The sequence below is a fragment of the Tiliqua scincoides genome, chromosome 4, assembly GCF_035046505.1.
Source record: "Tiliqua scincoides isolate rTilSci1 chromosome 4, rTilSci1.hap2, whole genome shotgun sequence".
Classification (NCBI taxonomy): Eukaryota; Metazoa; Chordata; class Lepidosauria; order Squamata; family Scincidae; genus Tiliqua; species Tiliqua scincoides.
The window spans coordinates 147,698,455-147,719,526 of NC_089824.1; the positions used below are offsets into that span (position 1 = coordinate 147,698,455).

The 21,072-nt window shown below is 43.1% G+C and overlaps 1 protein-coding gene across 1 annotated transcript in view; it reads right to left on the reverse strand.

Annotated features, from left to right (window-relative positions):
- Nucleotides 1–21,072, reverse strand: part of LRRC7 (leucine rich repeat containing 7) — a 169,441-nt gene that overhangs the window by 75,767 nt on the left and 72,602 nt on the right. Inside the window, exons 6-11 of the mRNA XM_066623794.1 lie at nt 14,883–14,946; nt 14,116–14,190; nt 12,432–12,576; nt 9,353–9,425; nt 1,916–2,045; nt 232–347 (exon numbers count right to left, since the gene is read on the reverse strand). Of these exons, the coding sequence (XP_066479891.1) occupies nt 232–347; nt 1,916–2,045; nt 9,353–9,425; nt 12,432–12,576; nt 14,116–14,190; nt 14,883–14,946 (603 nt within the window). The remainder of the gene's footprint in view (nt 1–231; nt 348–1,915; nt 2,046–9,352; nt 9,426–12,431; nt 12,577–14,115; nt 14,191–14,882; nt 14,947–21,072) is intronic.

The following is a 21,072-nucleotide window of genomic DNA, read 5'->3' on the forward strand; positions in this document are numbered from 1 at the left end:
GAATAACAGGAAATGTAACAAACTCAAAATGGAAGTGCTTCCTTGAGGAAAGATACCTGGATTCCATGAAACAAAAGGACAACAACTCTACACTTAAACTCTTCAGTCAACGGATACTCTGGAAATTCTTTTAGGACAAAACATTTAAAAAGCTGAGTAGCTTTGAGTAGCTGAGAGTCTGTTCAAAAGAGCACCAATTAAGCAAGAAATGTAAAATGACAAAAGCATTACCTGTTGTCGCTCAAATTTAAGACTCTCAGTTTCTGCATTTGGCCAATCTCATCCGGAAGAAATTCCAATTTGTTGGAGCGCAGAGACATAACTGTTACATTCTTACAACTTCCAATCTGTGAGCATCAAAGAAAATTGTTAATACACCTGTTCCATCATTATAATTGCCATCTATTAAGGCTATAATTCTAGCTTATCTGTGAGTAAACGCCACTGACTATAATGGGACTTACTTCTGAGTAGACATGCACAGGCTTGGGCTCTTAGTTATGCCTTCAAGGGTGCAATCCTAACTCACTTTCCAGCACTGACATAAGGGCAATGCAGCTCCAAGGTAAGGGAACAAACATTCCCTCAGTTTGAGGAGGCCTCTGTGAGTGCCCCCCCCCCCAACTGCAGGATGCAGCACATGTCCCATTGGTACAGCTATGCCAGTGCTAGAAAGTTGGTTAGGATTTGGGCCCAAAATAACTAACAGCCCCATCCTATTCCCTGCTGGCCCAGAGCATATAGCACTGCACTGTATATTGTGGGCTGGCAGGAGACCGGACAGCCCTAGAGGGGTAAGTAAAGAACATTTTGACTTCTTGGTAGGTTGCTTGGTCTGGGTCTCCTCACTCATGTGAGATTAAGCAAGCTGGCTTAAATCTAAATCAAGTCAAAGTTTATTAGGTTGATCAGCACATAAGCCATACACCTATTTATCTAAAATTTTAAGCTTAAATCTAAGGAGAATCAATGGGCAGGCAGGCAGGCAGGATAAGATGTGGTGTGCATAGCCGCCACCAAGATCTTCCCCTCTCCTGCCCCTGGTCTGGTCTGGTCTGCTCCCACCCTATTCTGCCCCAGCCACCTACTTACCAGCAATGGCAGTGGTTGTGCGAACCACTGTTGGCTAATTGCAGGCTCTGAGGTTTTGCACCAGCAGCAGCAGCCCACAGAATAGCAGCATGCTCGTCAAGGCAGCAGGCTGGGTCTTACAGCGGACTGTGAGAGCCACTCCATGAGGCCCAGACAGGATTGGATTTTTAATCATACATGCTTATTTTACACATTTCCCAGTACAATTCAGTTCACAAATGGATTAAGCTGAAATTCACAGTATATTCCTATATAGTTTTTATAGGTGCAGGAGAGGAGATGCTGAGTTCTGGCCTTTACTGGTAGACACAATTTGCTTAGCAAATGAAATTGTTAGTTGGGAGAGATATACATGTTAAAAAAAAAAAAGGTTTAACAAGCAAATTCATTTTTACCACATACATTCAAATCTGGTTTCTTACTATTTAGGTCTGCACAGTTAGTTCTGAGACCCACTTAAATGGTCTTTATTTGTTTTGAAACTCATTTCATTCTTGCATTTTTTTAAAATAACTTAAAATTTTTTAATTTTACTTGGCTTTGTCTTTCAACACAAGGCACAAAGTGCCTTCACAAGAGACCTTCTAATCACTCCTCCTTCTGTAGTTCCTGTTCAAACTTATGGCATTCATGAGGGTCCCCTGAACCACACAAGTGGTTTTTCAAGCATAAGGAGGACTGCAGGGGAGAAAAGGGAGAGGGAAAGATCCTTGTACAAATGTTCCGCTTATGCATGCCTGGAACTGAAGACATTAGTGGGAATTTATTCTGGATTAGGATTGGGAGATTTTCAAGTAAATTTTATTTCACAATCAATCCTTACTTCTCTGGGCAGTTCAGGAAGGAAATTTTCATCCACAGCTAGTGTCCGCAGACTGTGCAGGTAGCCAATGGTGGGAGGTAGAGACTCCAGTTCATTACAGCTGCAGTCGAATTCTTCTAATAAAGATAAACTGAAATATTAAGACATTTGTTAGTCTACTTCACAGAGCTGTGGGAGAATACTGATTTTTTAAATTATCATTAGCTCTTGTTGCCATCTTGGTGTCTTAAGTAGCCATTTTTTAAAAAGTAAGAATAGCACATTAGTGGCATTGCTGGAGCGTTCCCTACATGGCAGGTGCCGCATGACACCCCCTTACAGTGCCAAGCAGTGGGTGCTGCAAGCAGTGGTGGGCCCAGGCCAGCTGACACCTGGCACACAGTGTGTGGCATCTGGAAGTTGTTTGGCAGTGACACAATGGCATCAGCGCATCATCACGCCACTGCCAATTGCTGGGGGGGGGGGCGATTTTCAGCTATTTGGAGAGACAAGGACAGGTGGGGAGCCCATCCACCGCTAAACATGGTTCAGAGTTTGTTGCAGTAAGCAAGCAGCCCAAAGCGCTGTGTCTGCAGCTCAAGGTCAGGCAATGTACTCCCGGGAATGAAGACGACACACGGTAGTTGTCCACCACCAGATGTCCTTTACTACGTACAAGATATTTACAGTTTCAAGCAGACTTGCAAGCAAACAGTTCAGATAGCACTCCTTTCCAACACACAGATCACGATCCTCACCGACGTAGCTTCCCGCACACAATCCACTTCTCATCTCCCACACCGCAGCTTGCACAGGCTGCAGTATATACTGGCGCTAGCCAATCAGAGGCGAGCTACTGTCTGGTGATGTGATGACTAACCATCTGGTGATACATGGGGTGACATACCAGGTGACCAGGTATTGCATCAGCCACCCCCATGATGCTATACTGTGTGCCAGGCCAAGACATCAGGGCCTTGCTCTATCCAGCCTGTAAATTACCTGCAGGCCTGGGGCTGATACCATAACAGAGTTCCTCTTGGGCAGCAAGTCCATCACCTCTCACCTGTTTCCCTTCAGCACATACTGTACTACTTGGTGGGTACTTCAGCTACTGTACATGTAGCTACTTCAGCACATACTGTAACTGGTCCCTGACTTTCTTCAGAGACAGGCAGCCTCAGTAATCATTTGCTTTTCAAGGTCAGGCTTTGGGAAAGGGGCCTGCATGTAAGATGGGAGTTGGGTTTTCCTGCTATGTATCCTTTGTTTTTAATTGATAAATTCTAGCTCTCCTTCCGGCTATGTTCCTGCAACTAAAATCTCCCCCCCCCCCCCCCAAAAAAAAAGTCAAGTTGTTCTGTGAGCTCCTGGAATTTATGAAATGTTCTGGGTTCTTGACACAGTGTATCAGTTGGTCTAAAGGGGGGAGAATGGAATGCAGGGTGATTGGGAGGGACAGAGAAGAGTCCCCAAGCATCTAACCATAAAGTAAATATTTGTGGGAAGAGGACCAAGAGTTTGTAGAATGCACACTGAGAGGCTAAACTCTTCCTATACAATACAGCAGCAGCTCCCAAAACTTTTCATCGTCATGGCACCCTTCTTTCACAGGTGCTTCTTCTTCTTGGGTCTCCCAGGTGCTGCCAACTTGGATCTTGCAAGATTTCATGAGAATTGTATGAGATATCACATGATCCAAGACGGTAGCGCCCAGGTGGAAAGAAGGGGCTGCCAGGGACATCCGCAGTGCCTCTGTGAGTTTGCTGCAGCACCTGAGGATACTGCAGTACACAGTTTGCAAACCACTGCTATATGCAGTAGTATAACTAGGGAGGCACTGGCCAAAACTGTGAAAATATTGGTATTTTTGAATAAAACCATCATATTATATATCATTCAATGTGTAATTTAATGCAGAATGAAATGAAAAAAATCATATTGGAATATTTTTATTCTATTAAACGTAACAGCCAAATAACCAGAAAAGGAAAAACACAACCGCCTTATGAAGCAAAAAATGGATTTTCATAACACAATGGGACTGATCGTTCTGAAAGCCAATGAGGTGTTATTATGACACAGCATAGAACCAGTAAGGTGTTACTATGAGTCACCTCTCATTTCCATGTATCAGAGTTAATACTAGAGCTCTTATTCAGTTGTGTGTCATCAAGCTGCCCAAAAATATTTAAAATAAAGTTAATGGCGGTGACACCAACCTTAGTGATGCCACTAGGTTATGCGTCTGATACTGTAATTTATTCTGTATGAGGTCTGGTACAGAAGGAGGTTCATTATGCAGGTGACACAACAAGCTCTCGCACTGGGTGACACCACTACTATATAGGATATTTCAAGAGGAAAGACACCTTTTCTCTTTCCCACTTTTTGAATCCATGCCTTGTCCCACTACATAAACCTGACTCTTTTAGCATTCTACTACAGCACGGAAGGGGAAAGTGTACTTTCCCTTTTCCCTTCTCCTGAAGTAACCATACCCACATCAGACTTTTCCCCACAAGCCACCAACTATAACTGGTGGATAAGGCCTTTAGTTGTGCGTCTCCCTCTTTTCAGTTATTTATCTTTAAGTTCTCTCAGGCTGCAATGAATCTGAAGCAGCTGATACACAACCCAAAACCCATCTGGTTCCCCATACTTTTTTCTATAACTAACTACTAGACTACGTTAGTATAAAGGACTGAAGTATGTCATCCTTTTGAGAGCTGCACAGTGATTAATGAAGTGGGTAGAGAAGAGAACAGCTGAAAGCTTTGTTAGGCTTTTTATTAGATGCTTGCGGCTGCCAAGCTGTCGTTCAAGCCAGAGGAAGTGATCATTTCTAAAGGCAACATTCAGACAAATTGGCCAAGATACACTTGCGACTTGTGCTGACAGAAGCAGACGTGGACTTTAGGTGAATGTGCTTTAGTAGACCACCTGCCAAAACTATCATGCTGCACTTGCCTTCCAATGAGTCTACAGCCAGACAAAAGATATGATGATTTTAGTGCTATCCCTTTTCAAACACAAGTGCCTAGAATGAAAAATACTGAAAATACTGCAAAGAATGTTTCAATGATGTCTATTTTAACATAGTGCTGAATGGTCAATGAAATCTTATTTAAAAGGTGTTATCATTCTTAAGTTTGCAAATCATATTAATAATTCTTTAGTTCAGTACTGAAATTACTAGTTTCAGAGCCTAATAAATAGTACCGTAGCTTCTCAGTCATACTGTTGGCGTTAAATAAGTTCCATTAAAATCAATGACACTTATTTCTACATAATCTAATCCAGGGAAAGCTAGACATCCTGAAGTTCCAACAAAATAAATGAAACTTATGGCCCAATCCAATGGGCCTGCTATGCTGCCAGAACTCATGTTCCAATTGTATGGCAGTTGTAAACTGCAACCTGCCATTCTGTGCAGCCTGGCTGCCTCTAGAAGTGACACATGGTCTTGTGCCAGTGGCCTCAGGAAAAGCCCCTGCACTGGTAAGTAGGTGTGGGAGTTGGGTGGTGGGTGGGCAAAATTGGGAGGGAAAGGGGAGGAACAGGGTAGAAAACAAGGTGGAGAACAGGGTGACGGTGTGGGTCGAGGTCAGAAAGGGGTGGTATCAGCAGCAGCAACTCCATCAATATTCTAACCCCCTTCCTGGTCTTGATTTACCTGGATTTTTGCCAGCCAAATCGCTGGCACAGGTCTGACACAGGTCTGACACTGCAGCAGGGGAAGCTTACCCCGGGCAAGGGAACAAACATTCCCTTCCTGAAGGAGACCTCTGGAACAGCCCCCTGGCAGGATGCAGCATTTGCTCTAGTGACATGGCGCTAGTGACATTGGCGGGGGGGGAAGCTTAGATAGAATTGGGTGGTTAATTATACACTTACATGGTTCAGTTCTATTGATTCTGATGAAACTTGCTTTGGATTGCATTCTGTACTCCAAATCCAGAGCTACTCTCAATAGCTTTCCTTGTTCATTTAGACCAGTGGTTCTCAAATGTTTAGCCTAGGACCCACTTATTAGAATGACAATCTGTATGGGACCCACTAGAAGTGTTGTCATGGCCAGAAGTAACATCATCAAGCAAATTAAAATAAATTATAAATGATTAAATTAAAGTAAAACAAATAATTAAATAAGGGGAACCCAGCCCTGTTTCACCAAGTGAATTTCTCTGTAGCCTGGCTGCAATAACAGCCCACTTACCCAACAGAAAGTTCCATTTACTATCATTGTTAAAAGAATATGCATTGTAACTTGCTAAAAGTACAGGTCTGTAACATTTCCCCAAATGCAGTCACATACCATGATAGCATCAAGTCTACTATATTAAAAATAAAATATTGAAATGAATGGGGACCCACCTGAAATTGGCTCGTGACCCACCTAGTGGGTGTTGACCTACAATTTGAGAAACACTGAGCTAAAGCATTGCAACCCACCAAAAATCAAGTCATGACCCACCAAGTGCAGGGCAGATTTCTCACAGAATGATGCAAAAATAGAGCTAATGCCTCCACTGAAATATGGAATAGGGTGCAAAACTCAGTAGAATATGTTTTGCATGCAGAAGGGCCCAGGTTCAACTGCTGACAACTCCAAGAAAAGAATCTTAGGTAACAGGGCTGACAATCACTTCTGTCTGAGGAAAGCCATCACCAGTCAGCATAAACTCTACTGGGCTAGATGGAACCAGTATAACTCAATATAATATGTTGAGAAGGTAGCTTCATCTGTTTTTTTTAACATAAGTGAAGAAGCTTATGTGCATAAAGCTCTAGATCAGAACAAATTTATTCAGAATTGTGGCTTTCACAAATTCACTAATTACGTAGACATTTAAATATGAATAGGGTTAGAAAGAATTAGGTTGTAATGATTTCCAAATTGCAAAAGAAAAATAAAACTAATTGGCCATTGCAAATCAACAAATTATGAAATACAAATAATACTTACTAGGTTCATGCCACCCATGTTCATTAAGGTTCTAAAATTATGAGGATCTGTCTTGAAGTGTTCAGCAGCAATACCACAACGCAAAAACATTACTGAACATTTTAAATCAGAAGTTATAGGTGTAAGGGCACAATCCTAACTTGACGTTATGCCGGTGCAAGTCCCTGATGCCCGCCCAGGAGGGTCGCAAACGTGCTGTAAAGCACATTTGCACCTCCTCAGGAGTCAGCTGGGCTGGCACAGGGCCGTGTACCAGCCCACAGAAGCTGTGCCCAGCCTTCGTGGCGACCCGGGAAGGGAGGGTTGCGTTGGGGCCGACACAGGGGTCTGGGAAGGGACAGGGGCGGGTTCCAGGGTGAGGGCGGGGAGCAGGAGGCGGGGCAGGACCCGGCAGTTATGCTGGATTATGGCAGCACAAAATCACTCTGTTTTCCTCAGAATTGTGCCACCTCCTGAGGTGGCACAAATTCAAGAAGACTCATTGGGACAATGGTGGCTTACCCAGGGATAAGGGGGAAAGTTTCCCCTTGCCTCTGGCTGAGCCACTTCTGGACCCAATCTTGCGCTTGATACAGTGCAGGCCTCCAGGCCTGTGAGTGCGCAGTCAGTGACACAGACTTTGACGATGAAGACATTTGTGAGGAGCAGAATAGCTCATTGATTTCAAGGCAGACATAGACAGACTTAAAAAGTGTTTTATTATTTTTTTCTCCTGTGCCTCAGGAATTGACACCTACTGGGGTTAGAAGTATGGATTTCCTCCCTCTAGGTTTCTCCCTCCTGCCTTTTCCACTATTAGTTTGGTAGAACAAACTTGCATCCTATAGAACTTCCTTTTGGGGAGACTTGCAGCACAATCCTATGCACGTGAATTCAGAAGTTGTGTTCAACAGGGATTATCCACAGTAAAGTATGTACAGACAGGTCTCATGTACAGGCTGCTGCCCCATGCTCTTCTCACTCACTCTCTTTGAATTCCCCTTTTCCAATGCTACTGCTGAAAATCACAGCTAGGGAGAATCTGCTGTAATCTTGTCCCCAATGGCTTTCCTAGAAGGAGAGCAATGGGGAAGAGAATTGTTTATCTTACTTCTCTGCTGCCCTGTGCTTCTTCAAAAAATGTCTTGCTAACTCTTCTTGGGGGAGGGTGAGTGGAGTGTCAGAATTTGGGGCCACTGAAGGCACCAGTCCAGTTTCAACCAGGCCTGATTGGTATCTACAACTTTCATTTAAATTGTGAAGCCAGATTCATGCCATAGGTTTGCAGCAAATTCTCTTTCATTATTATACCAGTCTTTATCATTGAGTGAATTTGAGCCATAATTTTCTGAACTGTTGACAAAACTCCAATGGGGTTAACAGTTACATCTCAATTAAGTATTTTGCAGTTCTTCTGCCTTGTTTATGAATTTCAAAAATAATATAAATTCTAAATGCTTCACTGTATAAATCAAAGTTATTTATCTTAAACATCACCAGAATTCAACAACACAGATTGTCTCCTAGCAACCAGTTATGTTAGTTCAAACCGAAGTCTCCATTATAGCAGATTGCCATATGAAATGATTCAAATATGACACTTCACATGAGTGAACAAGAAGTTACTGGAGTTCTCATAAAACACCCTTCAGCAAAATAAAAAATAAAAACTGTTCTTTGCCAAAGTCATCAGCTCAATAAAGTTGTAATTTAATATATCTTTGTATCTATATACTACTGCCAATTAGCTCCTGCTAAAAATTTTGGAAATTTTGACAAATGCCAACAATTTTTTTAGAGCTCTTTAAGGACAAGGTTTTTTTTCCCCTGAGCCTTTATAAAGTACAATTCAGTTGAAGTTATGCATTTTTAAGGTTCATAGCACATCCTAACTTGCGCTAGAACAGGCAAGCAATCCTAACTTGTTCTGTGTCCAGCGCAAGTTCGGAACTGACTGTGGGCCAGCCTGGGGCAAAGGGAAATAATTCCCCTTACCCCAGGTAAGGAGAGCAGCAGCCCCAATGGGGTTGTGCAAATCCAAGCAGCTTGGAGCTGTCCCGGGTTGCCTGGGATCAGGACTAGGATCCAGCATAAATACCGGACCCTGGCCCCACCTTTTGCTCCCTGCCCACCTGCCTACCCATGGGACCACCTGCCACCTGCCCTCCCCCCATCCCGAAACACCACCTCCATGCCGTTTCTGTGCCCTCCAGACCCCCACACCAACCTGGAAAGGCCAGCTCAAACTCACCTGTTCTGGAGCCCATGGTGGCCTGGGGAGGCCAGTGCATGCCCTTGTGCAGGCCTCCCTGACTTGAATAGGACTTGTGCTGGCCCAAGGGTGCTTTAGGATTATGCCCTCATTCATTTTAGTGAAAAAGCTTTTAGCATGTGCTTCACTCTTCCACTTAAATCAACGGGGCTCAAATGAGCTTAACTTTCTAGTGAATCGTGTGGTATCACTTAGATACTGTAGTCAGAGAAGACTATATAAAATATTTTCCACTTACTTTCCAATGGCATTGGGCAGAACTGTGAGCTGATTGTCATCTACTTTTAGGGTTGTAAGCCTTTTCAAAAGCCCTTCAAAAAGAAAGAAAAAAATTATTAAATCAGAAATAGTATACCCAAGAATAACATTATAGGAACAGCAATATAACCTACGAGTTATATATAGGAACGAGCAATATAACCTACTATAACCTCGTATTTCCCCCCATAATTATTATTTTTATTGTCATGTTACATTTCTGGTGCAAAGAACAGCCCTTTCTACAGCTCCCCAAAAACTATGGATGTGGTACCATGCACAGGAATTAAGTTTAAATAGAAGTGAGTGAAAAAGATAATAAACAATCATTTAAAAAGATTATTTAAAAGAGATTATTTTAAAAATAAATAACACCTGGAAACCAAGTTCGCAGGGTACACCCAGGCAGCTGTTTCAAACATACCTAAAAGCTGCTTTGGAAACAAAGATTTTCTCATATAATTCTGATGTCAGCAACCACAGAACAATACTGTACATTCAAATGGTAAAAGCCATACAGTCTAAAAGTGAATTCTTATATTTTCACATATGCCACACTTGCCAGTGCACACTGACTGAGGACGTGTATGTTAATATCAATCCATATTTCTCTTCACAGCAAAAAAACTCAGTTCAATTTCTATTATTTGACACATGTTTAGAGATGAAAAAGTCACTGATGGAAACATTCCAACCTCACAAAGTATTTGTGCCTTGTACACATGGGTCAGCCTTGTAAGGTCAGCCTCAGGAGCATCAGGGCCCAATGTGGACCCCCCTGACCAGTCAGCTGCAGCTGCAGCTGCAGCGAGCCAGATACTTGTGGTACTGCATGCAAAGCATGGCACCTGGAAATAGTTGGCAGAAATAGTTGGGGCCAACTACTTCTGGGAGGCCCATTTCAGGCCAAACAGTCCCGGGGAGGGCAAACAAGCAGTGGCTGCAGCAGTGAGAGATCTGCCAAACGCCCCAGTGAAAGGGGCCCCATGTCACAACATCGGCCACATTGCCTTAAGGCCGGCCCTGCACGTATGAACCTCTACATATGAAAACATGGCATAAAGCCATTTTGACCCAGGAGTACCTTTCCTTAACATGAAGCAAGGCTTCAAAACTGTATATTTACATCTTTTAAGTTTAGTTTGAGAATAGTACAGGTATAACCTAATTATCCATGCACTTTTCACCCGCGGTTTTGTCTCAATGCAATGAGAAGGACCCTTTAAATTAAAGGAAAAAAGTCATTTAACAGCAGCCTCATTAATGTGAGAGAGGGTAGCCAGCTAACAATCCATTAATCATTCTCTCTCCAGGTACTCAGAACAGCTTCACTCCAAGGCAAGCAACCCCTCCCTTTCCCCGGAGTATGTGAAATAAAGAAAGAAGGGAGGGGTCGCTGGCTCGGAGTGAAGCCTTTCTAAGCACCTGGAGAGAGACTGATTGATGGTCTGTCTAATACCTCTGACTTACATGACAAATGTCTTAAATTGCCTAGCAAAGGGACATTGTTTTTTAAATGGATTTGCTTTAATGTGATTTTTGCCATCCATGTGAGTTCTGGGAATGGAATCCTTGCGGATACCTGTATGGTTGAGCTGCTGTATGGGAATCTGCTGCTTTTGAATGCCAGGTCGGTGAATAATAAAACCTGCATCATCCGGGATTTAATCCTGGATGAGAAAGCCCACCTGGTATGTATTACAGAGACCTGGTTGGACATGGCAGGAGGAGTTAGTCTCTCCGAGATTTGTCCACCAGGTTTCCAGGTGTTGCAGCAGCCAAGATTGCAGGGACGGGGAGAGGGAGTTGCAATGGTCTATCGTGAGTCCATCTCCCTTACCAGGTGCCCTGTTCAGCAGTTTGCTGGGTTCGAGTGCCTGCATGTTGTGTTGAGAGGGCCGGACAGGATTGGGATTTTATTGGTGTACTGCCCGCCCTGCTGCCGAACAGTGTCCCTGCCTGAGCTGACCGGGGTGATCTCGGGGGTAGCACTGGAGTCCCCCCGCCTATTAGTGCTGGGGAACTTCAATGTTCATGCCGAGGCCCCTGCCATGACAACCATGGGCCTGTCCCAGAAGATCTTGGCCCCAACACATACTGTAGGACACGTGCTGGACCTGGTGTTTACAGCTGGGCACAGGGGTAGTGATCTGGATGTAGAGGAGCTTAAGATCATTCTGTTGTCATGGACAGATCACTTCCTGGTAAGGTTTAGGCTTGTTGCAGCTTCTTACCTTTGCAGAGGCGGGGACCGCATTCTATGGTCCGCCCATTCGTTTCCGGGCCCAATTCAAGGTGCTGGTTTTGACCTTTAAAGCCCTATACTGCTCTGGGCCAGGGTATCTTAGAGATCGCCTACTCCCGTACAATCCGGCTCTTCCTCTTAGGTAATCAGAGAAGGCCTTTTTACAAGTGCCGCCGCTTAGGGAGGTACGTGGGGTAGCGGCAAGAAATACGGCCTTCTCAGTAGTGGCACCAACACTATGGAATTCCCTTCCCCTTGACTTAAAAACTTGTCCCTCTCTTGAAACTTTTTGGTGAGGCCTGAAGACCCTTCTGTTTAGACAAGCCTTCTGAGTTCCTGGCCTTTTTAACATCTTTTTAAACATCTGGTTACAGGCCTGATCCTTTTCTAATTTGCTGCGCTATGCTCTTTTACCTGGTTATTTTTTATCTGACTACTGTTTTTATGATATGTTATGTTTTTATCTGTTTTTAAATTGTTTTTTAATTTGTTTTAACCTTGTTTGTAAGCTGCCTTGAGTCCCTTCGGGGAGAAAGGCGGATAAAAATAAAGTTAATAATAATAATAATTAATGGTTGGCAACCTTCAGTCTCGAAAGACTATGGTATAAGCCTACAGCACCCGGTATGTCATTTTAGAAATTACTGTAAGGTTGTTAATGGCTCATGTTTATAACTGGATGGTAGGGGATAGAGTTTCCTTCTCCCTGATAAAAAAAGATAACTGAACTGAATCAGTACTAATCAACCCAACTCCTTCACAACATCAAGCCCTCAAACATATCTCCAAATTCAGTCAAACTTGGTTTCTTTACCTATAGAGTCTGGCAGTTGTTGTAGCATGTTGGATGATAACAGTAGGTCTTCAAGGGCTTCACATCCTGATATGTCCATGTCTATACTTTCTATTCTATTTTTTGACACATCCAAATATATCAGCTGCTTTAACCTTCCTATAGGCTTGATAACATTACAGAAGAATAGATTAGTTTAACATTTCATAGCAATCAACAATACTCAACAACAATGTACTGTAATACTGTGAGCTTGCACAGTAGATCAATTTTTTAAACACAAGTTTTAAAATGGCAGCACACTGAAGCAAAAGCAGCCTGGCCTAATCTAACATAGGTCAGGAAATACAGAAAAATCAACATTTGAAAATTCAATTTTTCTACATTTGAACCTATAAACACTGCAGCAATTACCAACTCCTCTAATGCTAAGGTACGATAATTCCCAATGAGGATGCAAGGTTCACATATCACAGGCTTCCCCTATCAGAATCATATTTTTTCCACCAGCATGTTGCAACCAGGAATGGGAGACCTGTGCATGTGCCCCATGTTCCCAGTGAGCCCACCCCTTCTACTTACAGCACCATGTTTTATTGTGTCATACAAGCACTCACAGTCTTGGCTTAAGGAAGTGCTTCTCATATATATTTTACAAAATTCTCTCTTCGGAAATTTTAAATCTGGTTCTGAAATATATTGTGTCACCACAGCCAAGATATACATTAGATCAGGGGTGTCCAAAGTTTTTGGCAGGAGGGCCACATCAGCTCTCTGACACTGTGTTGGGGGCTGGGGCAAAAAAAGAATCAATTTACATTTAAAATTTGAATAAATTTACATAAGTTTACATAAATAAATATATTAAAGATGAACTTATATGAATGAATGAAGGTCTTGCAATAGCTCAAGGCCTATAAAAGGCCTTGCATAAAGCAAGGCTGGCCTTTCCTTTGCTGCCGCTGCTGCATCACAGACATGAAACAGCAAGCAGTGGAGGGAGCTCTCATCCCACAGCTCATGCGAGAAGTCAAACAGTCACCCTCAGGCTAAGAGAAGTTGCGTTGGGCCAGTGTGGGCTTCAACAAATCTCTGGAGGGCCAGAGGCTCATTGGAGACTAGGGGCTCCCTGAGGGCTGCATTGAGAGGCCTCGAGGGCCGCAAGTGGCCCCCGGGCCGGGGTTTGGGCACCCCTGCATTAGATAAACCAATGAGTTGATATAGTATTCCCACTGCCCTGAGTCAGTGAAGCTTTAGTATTGAAAAACGAACAAGCTAGAACATGTCATTAAGACGACAGATTTTTAGAGTCAGTTCAATTTTCTCCACCATCAGCTTCCATCATTGCTTTCCCATTCAGTTAGTGGTGCAGAATTGACATGCTCAGAGTGGAATTTGCAAAGACTAGTTCCAGAGGCTGCAGATGCACCCATTGTCTACTTGATTCCCTAGTTCAGCTTCTCCTTTCGGACATGACAATCGAGTGCTGCCTCCTGAATAAAATTTGACCTAATTAAGTTGCGCTGCAATAGATGCTTGTGCTTATTTCTACATGTTACCAAACATTAACACATTTGTATCCTTGCCAAAAATGTATGTTCACGTAATGTCTCTATACATAAAACCATAAATGACAATAATTTGCATTTGCAAATATGCATTTGTTATATTTTACCACAAAACTATAGAATATAAATATCCATACCCCAGGAAGTGTCTGAAGGGAATTATTGTCCATCCATAGTTCCTTTAGATTTTGTATTTGTTCCAGAACCTCAGGCTAGAAAACAGTATTTTTTTACAAATCCAATATGTAATCAAATTCAAACTAAGCAGAAGCACAACAGAACTACCAATCTGACTGCCTCATCATTCTCTTTTTAACAAGTTGTACTTGCATTATAAGTGATTAATATGTTAAACATTGATGAGAAGTCTCACTGCTGTGTATTAACAGGTAGATTGAAATCTTATCTCCACCAAGACTGAACAGCTAAGGAATGGGCAGAAACAGACTTTAGGATAGAAAAAAGGTGATGGAAACAGTACAGCAATTGAAGATTTAGAAAAGCGTTTCGGAAACAGTGGTTTGTTAAGTATTGTGAACTTAAAAGAATTTTATTCCTTAATGTTTGTGTTGCTATGCCCTACATACCACTTCATACACAGTGGTCCACCCCCAGATTAATCCATACAATCTAGAGCACCATGTTCCAGAAATGGACCCCCCTCCAAACATTTGAACTACTTCGTCATTGTCTCTGTGCCCACTCATTGTCTCTGTGTCCACACAAAACATTTTACATGCAAAGCAGATCTGGAAATCCACACAGGTTTCCTAAGGTAGGATCAGGCAGATCAACTGTGGAAAGCAAAGTAGTGAAGCTGTTCTAGTTTCTACACACAGAGGGATACCCTGGCTAGTGAAAGCAGTTTTTTTTTCTTCTTTTTTTTAAAGAACATTTTTCTTACCAGCTCAGAGAATTCATTATTGCCCAGGTCGAGCCTCTCCAGCTGTGTCAGTTTGTGCATTGACCTGCAATAATAATAATAAAAAAAGATAAACCATGAAAATTTTAGCCTGTGATAACCCCACTAAAATTACACAACATTGCAAGGGAATTATGTGGGACTATATTTCATATGTGGTAAAGACCATTGCTTTCTGAAATTTTTAATGGTTATTACCATTCAGTGTATTTATTTATTCATTTATTTCTTTATAGCCCAATTTTATTGGCACCCAGCACTACCAAAATGAGTGTTCTGGAGATTTTAGGTGATTGCTGGCTGTCACAAAAGGCAACATGCTGGAGTGTGCACCTTGGCCACTGCCACAGCAAGCAGCAATTGGTTGTCTCTACATGCCAGTAGCCAACAGATGCCTGCCAGCACAAGTAAGTGTGCACAGGGGCAGGAGGGAAGTGAGGGTGGGCAGAATGAGGTGGCAACAGGGAAGAGATCAGAACCAGGAAAGAGGTAGGTTCAGTAGCATCTGCTGGATCCTAACCCCCTTCCCAGCTTCGATCCCCTATCCCAGGTCCACATGGACTTGTGCCAGCTATTGAGCTGGTACACATTTCAGAAGACTGGGCAGCCCAACATATGTTCCCTTACCCCAAGGAGGTCCCTGGAGGCTAAAGCTCCCGTACAGGATTACTGCAGGTGCCACACTGGCACTGCTACATCACCACACACGGAGTTAGGATTGGGCTGTGAGATTTAGAACTTGCTGCCATCTCCATGATTGAGGAGGTAACTATCACTACCTTTCAAAATATCCCCTTTCTCCAGTGGCTCCAGAGCTGGCAGTCTCACAAGTTGGGATGAAGATAAGAAGTTCATCTCTAGGGAGGCGACCTCTGCCATCATGACATCTTTGTCGGAAGCTGTGAGTTACATCCACTGAGGAGAATGATGGCACAGTCCTAGTGTGCCTCTGCATCTGTGGAGTGAGCAAAGACTGTTGCAAAAGTGCCATAAAGCATGTTGCAACAGCATGCCTACAAGAAGTGTTGGTGGAAAAGCCTGGGCTGACCCACTGGCACCAATGCAGGACCCAGCCCACTGGAACAGGTAACAGCAGGTAAAAGCTATGGGGGGAGAGAGTGGGGAGGGCGGAACCAGCAGAGCTCTGTTCCGCAGGATCCAGAGGCCAGCGTCGGGCCTCCTGGCCCGACACAGGGCTGCTTTACACTGTGCTGGCTAAACAGCTGGCACAGAGTCAAGTAGCCTTGTTGAGGGGCTTCCTCCTTTACGTGGGGGGACAAATGTCCCCTTTTCCCAAGGAGCTGCCGACAGCTGCCCAGCAGCCATAGGATTCAGCAGCAGCCATTTTGGCACTGATGCTCCTCTGGGCATGGGGCAGCTCAGGATTGGGCTGCCTATTTCACAAATTACTTTAACCTAAACAGATTTAAAATATAAAAGAAAAACAACATTGGACATTAGGCACAAATTAAAGGTCACCAGAAACAAACCTCAGAGCATATCCAGATTGTTATAATCTCAGCATTCTGAACGCTTTTTAAATGGTTTTCATTGTGTTCATGTACCTGAAGTACCCATGTAAACCTGTGCAACCCAGTTACTTCAGATTTCTTATACTAGTGTTTTGCATGACTATCTCCACCAGAACACTTGGAGAAATAAAACTATTAGCATATATACTATTAGCGAAATTAGGTGGTTGAGTGCTCATTTGTCTGGAAGCAAAACAAGGTAGGGATTCCTTCATCAGGGGATTTCCTAGTACACAGATATGATAGGTTATTCACTGTGCAAAGGGCTGATGAGTGCTGCCAACAGAATCTCATGGATGATAGATAAGCCAATCAGTGACTGCAAGTATTCAGTAGCATCCCAGCCAATAACAGTGTGCTGAACATTGTGGCTTTGTGTGTATTGAAGGAAGGATTCAGCTGAAGCACAAGCTTAGAAAACTATGAAGGAGTGTCTCAATATTCCCTCGGTCCTTCCCCAATGTGCCCAATTACAACCCTTCTCCACGCACAAACTGCCCCCCCCCCCAATCTGGCTTACCTGCACCAGAGTAGGTCAGGGCAGCAGGCTGCTGATGACAGCAGGCTGCTGATGCTGCCATCGCTATCTGGCAATGGCTCAAAAATGGCCCCTACCAACATGTTCCTTGTGTCATTGTAGCCAATTTACAACAGCAGGACCGTGACGTAAAGCAGGATGAGGCCACAAGGCTGAAATCCTATACACACTTATCTGGGAATAAATCTCATTGAATCCAGTGACACTTACTTCTGAGTAGACATGCATAGGTTGCACTTACAATTAAAATCATTGGAAATTAAGGCAAGACATGAGAAAATAAATGTCTTCAGTCTTAAAAGCCTTATAGACTTAAAACAGTATGACTCATTTCATTATCTGGAGAGCGGGAATTGCTATCTTTCCTACTATCTATTGCTGGGGAGGGAAGGATGCTGCTACCCAATCACAGAAAATTTAGACTCCGCCATTGTTTTCTATGGGCAGTCCTCAATTATGCCCAAAGATTGAAGGATCAAATGGAACCAGAAAGCAGACTGGGTGAGTCTGAGGCTGAAAGCAGCTGAGACACAGCATGTTTGGATATCATTAGAAAAGAACCAGGAAAATGGAAGTTGAAGGATGGGGAATTGTCCTGCTCAAGCCCCTAAAAGTTTATATATTGGGGGGGGGGGGATAAGGTTGGAATGGCATTCATATAATCAGGGTTAAAAACACTCCTCTCCCCACACCATACAGGGACGTTCCAGTAGGAAAGCAAGGAAAAAGAACACCTTCTCCTTTTCTCACTTTCCAGACCCGTTCCTTCCCTGTTATATAGCAAGAACATATGCAAGTTTGGGAATCACCAGCTTGCAGACCTGGTCCTACAGTGGAAGGCGCCAAGGGCAGAGGAAGGAAAAAAAAGTATCCTTTTTCATTTCATCTGCAATTTCCTTCCAGCAAGGCTTGAACAGCACTAAAAGGTTCCTGTTTCAAGTTGGCTGTTCCTCTGACCAAGAAAAGTCCTCTTAGGAGCTGATGAGACAATGTTTCAGAGTCTCACTTGTATTACAGAAAAATGTCTTCCCTCAAAAATTCATTAGCTGGTCTTTATAAGCTTATAAATTTACAACTGCAGCCTCAAAGAGTTCAGAACCTTTCATTCATTAGGATTACATTGATCCTGTAAGGTAGACCTCCTATATGTGCAGAATATCCCCAAAACAGAATTTTGAAATCCCTTAGTACTGTGTACCCGATTAGAACAAATAATTGATACAGAATTTTTACAATATTCACTATTTTTACAAATGGTGAATGCTAAAAATAAACCATGCAGGGATGACACTATAATGAGCAATGCCATGCAGTCTTTCAAATAATTTCTCTGAGTTGAAGTAGCCTAGTCTAGTCACTAACACTGGAGACCAATTAATAGGCAGCCAGTGGAGTTTGGATGATTAGCTCACAAGCACCTGCAGGGAGGAAGAGACTAGTATGATTTGCACATGGGCAATTGGTGCAAAGAGGAGTAAAAAAGCTCTGCCTTTGGAGCTCACTGACAGAGCTGCAGAAAACCAATTTTGGGGTTTGAAGGGTGCTGCTGTTGCACTAGGACTTACCGTGTTATGAACCTAGCACTAATAGGCAATTTGTTTCTATGCTCCTGTAATTCATGCCCTGTCTGCAGTTTTGTAAATATATAATAAAGATATTATAGGTATCTGAGGTACCTTCCTCCAAAGGAAACTGACCTTGCAAAAAGGTCACCTTGAACTTTTCATTGCTAGAGAAAGAAGTACATGGATGGAATATTTTCATTGTTTTATTTTTAACTGAAAAATGTGCTCCACTCTGCTCCTTTAATCCCTAGCCTCGATGAGGCATTTATCCCCACTGTACACAGACTGACCAGATTCTCATGACTGGTGCTAACTAGCCAAGAGGGGCACTTATGAAGCATGTAAGATGTCATCCCCATCCTCCAGGCATCTTGTCAAGTTCCTCAAGCATCAATAAAAAAGTGAGGATTGCCTCTGACCTAGAGAGCTAATAAAATTTGAAATATGTTTAATTTGCACCATAGAAGGGTAATATGCTGTTAAGAGTTCTGGATTTGTGCACGTTGTTCATCAACTGAACGTTTCTTACATGAGTGCTCTTTTTTGCCTTCGCACCTCATTTCTTGATTTTAAAAGCCTTGTGTGTTGCTGAGAAACTCGAACTTGCATTCAGTGCTAGCATGGCGTGAACACAGCCTTTCTTCACCTTAAAATTAATCTGAGTTTTACACTCCATTTGCCTTTTATAATTGCAAAATGGTTTACTGAACGCTTTCCAGTTACGGCCTTTGGTAACATCAAATTCTTTCAAGGCTTATGAAGCTTCAAACATAAATTCAATGCAACAGTTTTAGCTACAGCAGAACAAATAGTCACGAACATCACCACTGCTGAAAGCTGATCTTGGAAACTGAACTGATCCAATCTTGATCTCATCCAATCACTAAAGTTATGTACCTTGTTCCTCTTATACAATAAATCTGTGCCTTTGAAAAGGTGGAAATGAGCATGACAGAGGTGGGATCAAATGCTCCCCTATCAGTGCCAAAAAGGTCACACCAAAAAGGTACATGCTGCATACTATGGTGGTGGTGGTGGGGGAAACCTGAAGAAAAACATTTTTACTTACCTCCAATTAAGCCCTCAGGACACCTATAGTACTCAGTGGACATGTCCTACCTATTCTGGTGGTATGTGTCCAAGGAGGGAAAAAGAGGTGGGGAGGTTCACAAAAGAGGGGATAAGAACTAGAATGTACCATTGCTGCTGAATTCACCCCTCCCACCTCCGCCCTGTCACAGTCTTCCCCACTCTTCACGACTCAGAAATGTGCCTGAAAATGGGCAGGCAGCCAAAGTAGTTGTTGAAATACTAGCAAGGCAGCTGGGGCCTCTATAGTTGGTCCCACTTAGCAGCCTCAGGAGCTATATTTTGCACTAACAGAAGTTTACAAGAAGTCTTCAAAGGCAGTGCAGTAGTTCAATCAAAAAACTGCCAAGGCATGAATAAGTGTGGACAAGCTATCTCTGTCGAGGTGACAGGTGGCCCACTTGTATTAGCTTGTGGAAAGGCACTGTGTGTCACACATTCCACGTGGGCATCCAGTGACAGTGCTGGAACTATCACCACCCAAGACTGAAAGTCTGATCCTGTAGGGATAGCGCAGCCCTAACCAGAACACTCATCACTACCTGTCTGGTCAGATGAGCCATCCGTCAACAGAATATCCATTGCATCTGAACCAAGTTTCAATTTATTGACTCCCATCAAGTACATTACTATTCCACTGATTCAGCACAACAATTGCTTTGCCTTCTAAAATTAGTCAGCTAAATAGGAGCAGAGCACAGTTCCCCAGTCTCCAACCCAGAGAGCCTATCCAGAATGATATTATGATTGATGGTAAGAAAAGCCACCAAGGGAACCACAAAAATGAGGAAGTTTATCTTCCATGGTCCCGCTACTAGCATAGGTTGTTCAATGCACCTGGAGAGCCAGGCAAGTGCAAGGGGATGGGAGGCAAGCAAATGTGGCCCCTATCTTCAAGAAAAAGGATCCAGGCAACTACCAAGCAGTCAGGGTGACATCAATACTGTACTTGGAAAGGTGCTATAGCAAATCATTAAGTGATCTGTCTGTGAGCATTTGGAAAGGAGGGCATTGGTTAAGAGCCAATACTCAGTACAAGTCACTGGGCAGGAGGTCTGGTCTAGAGGGTAGAGCCTTCATTTGCCTGAAGATAACCTTCCCAGGTTGCCAGTTTGAGGCCACCGGCACCATGCGACCTTGAAGCAGCTGACAAGCTGAGCCGAGTTATTCCATCTGCTCTGAGCGTGGGAGGATGGAGGCCAAAATGTGCGACCAGATCAAGAAAGAAACATCTGAATGTTGTGGTTTCTTGAAAGATAGAATCTTCTTTCAAATTGTAAAAATCCCTACAGGGATTTAATTAGCCTGCCTATGTAAACCGCCTTGAATAAAGTCCAAGGAGAAATCTGAGGACCAAGAAAGGCGGTATAGAAATACCTGTATTATTATTATTATTATTATTATACCGTTTTCTCAAGGACAAGTGTTGCCAGACAAACCTTATCTCT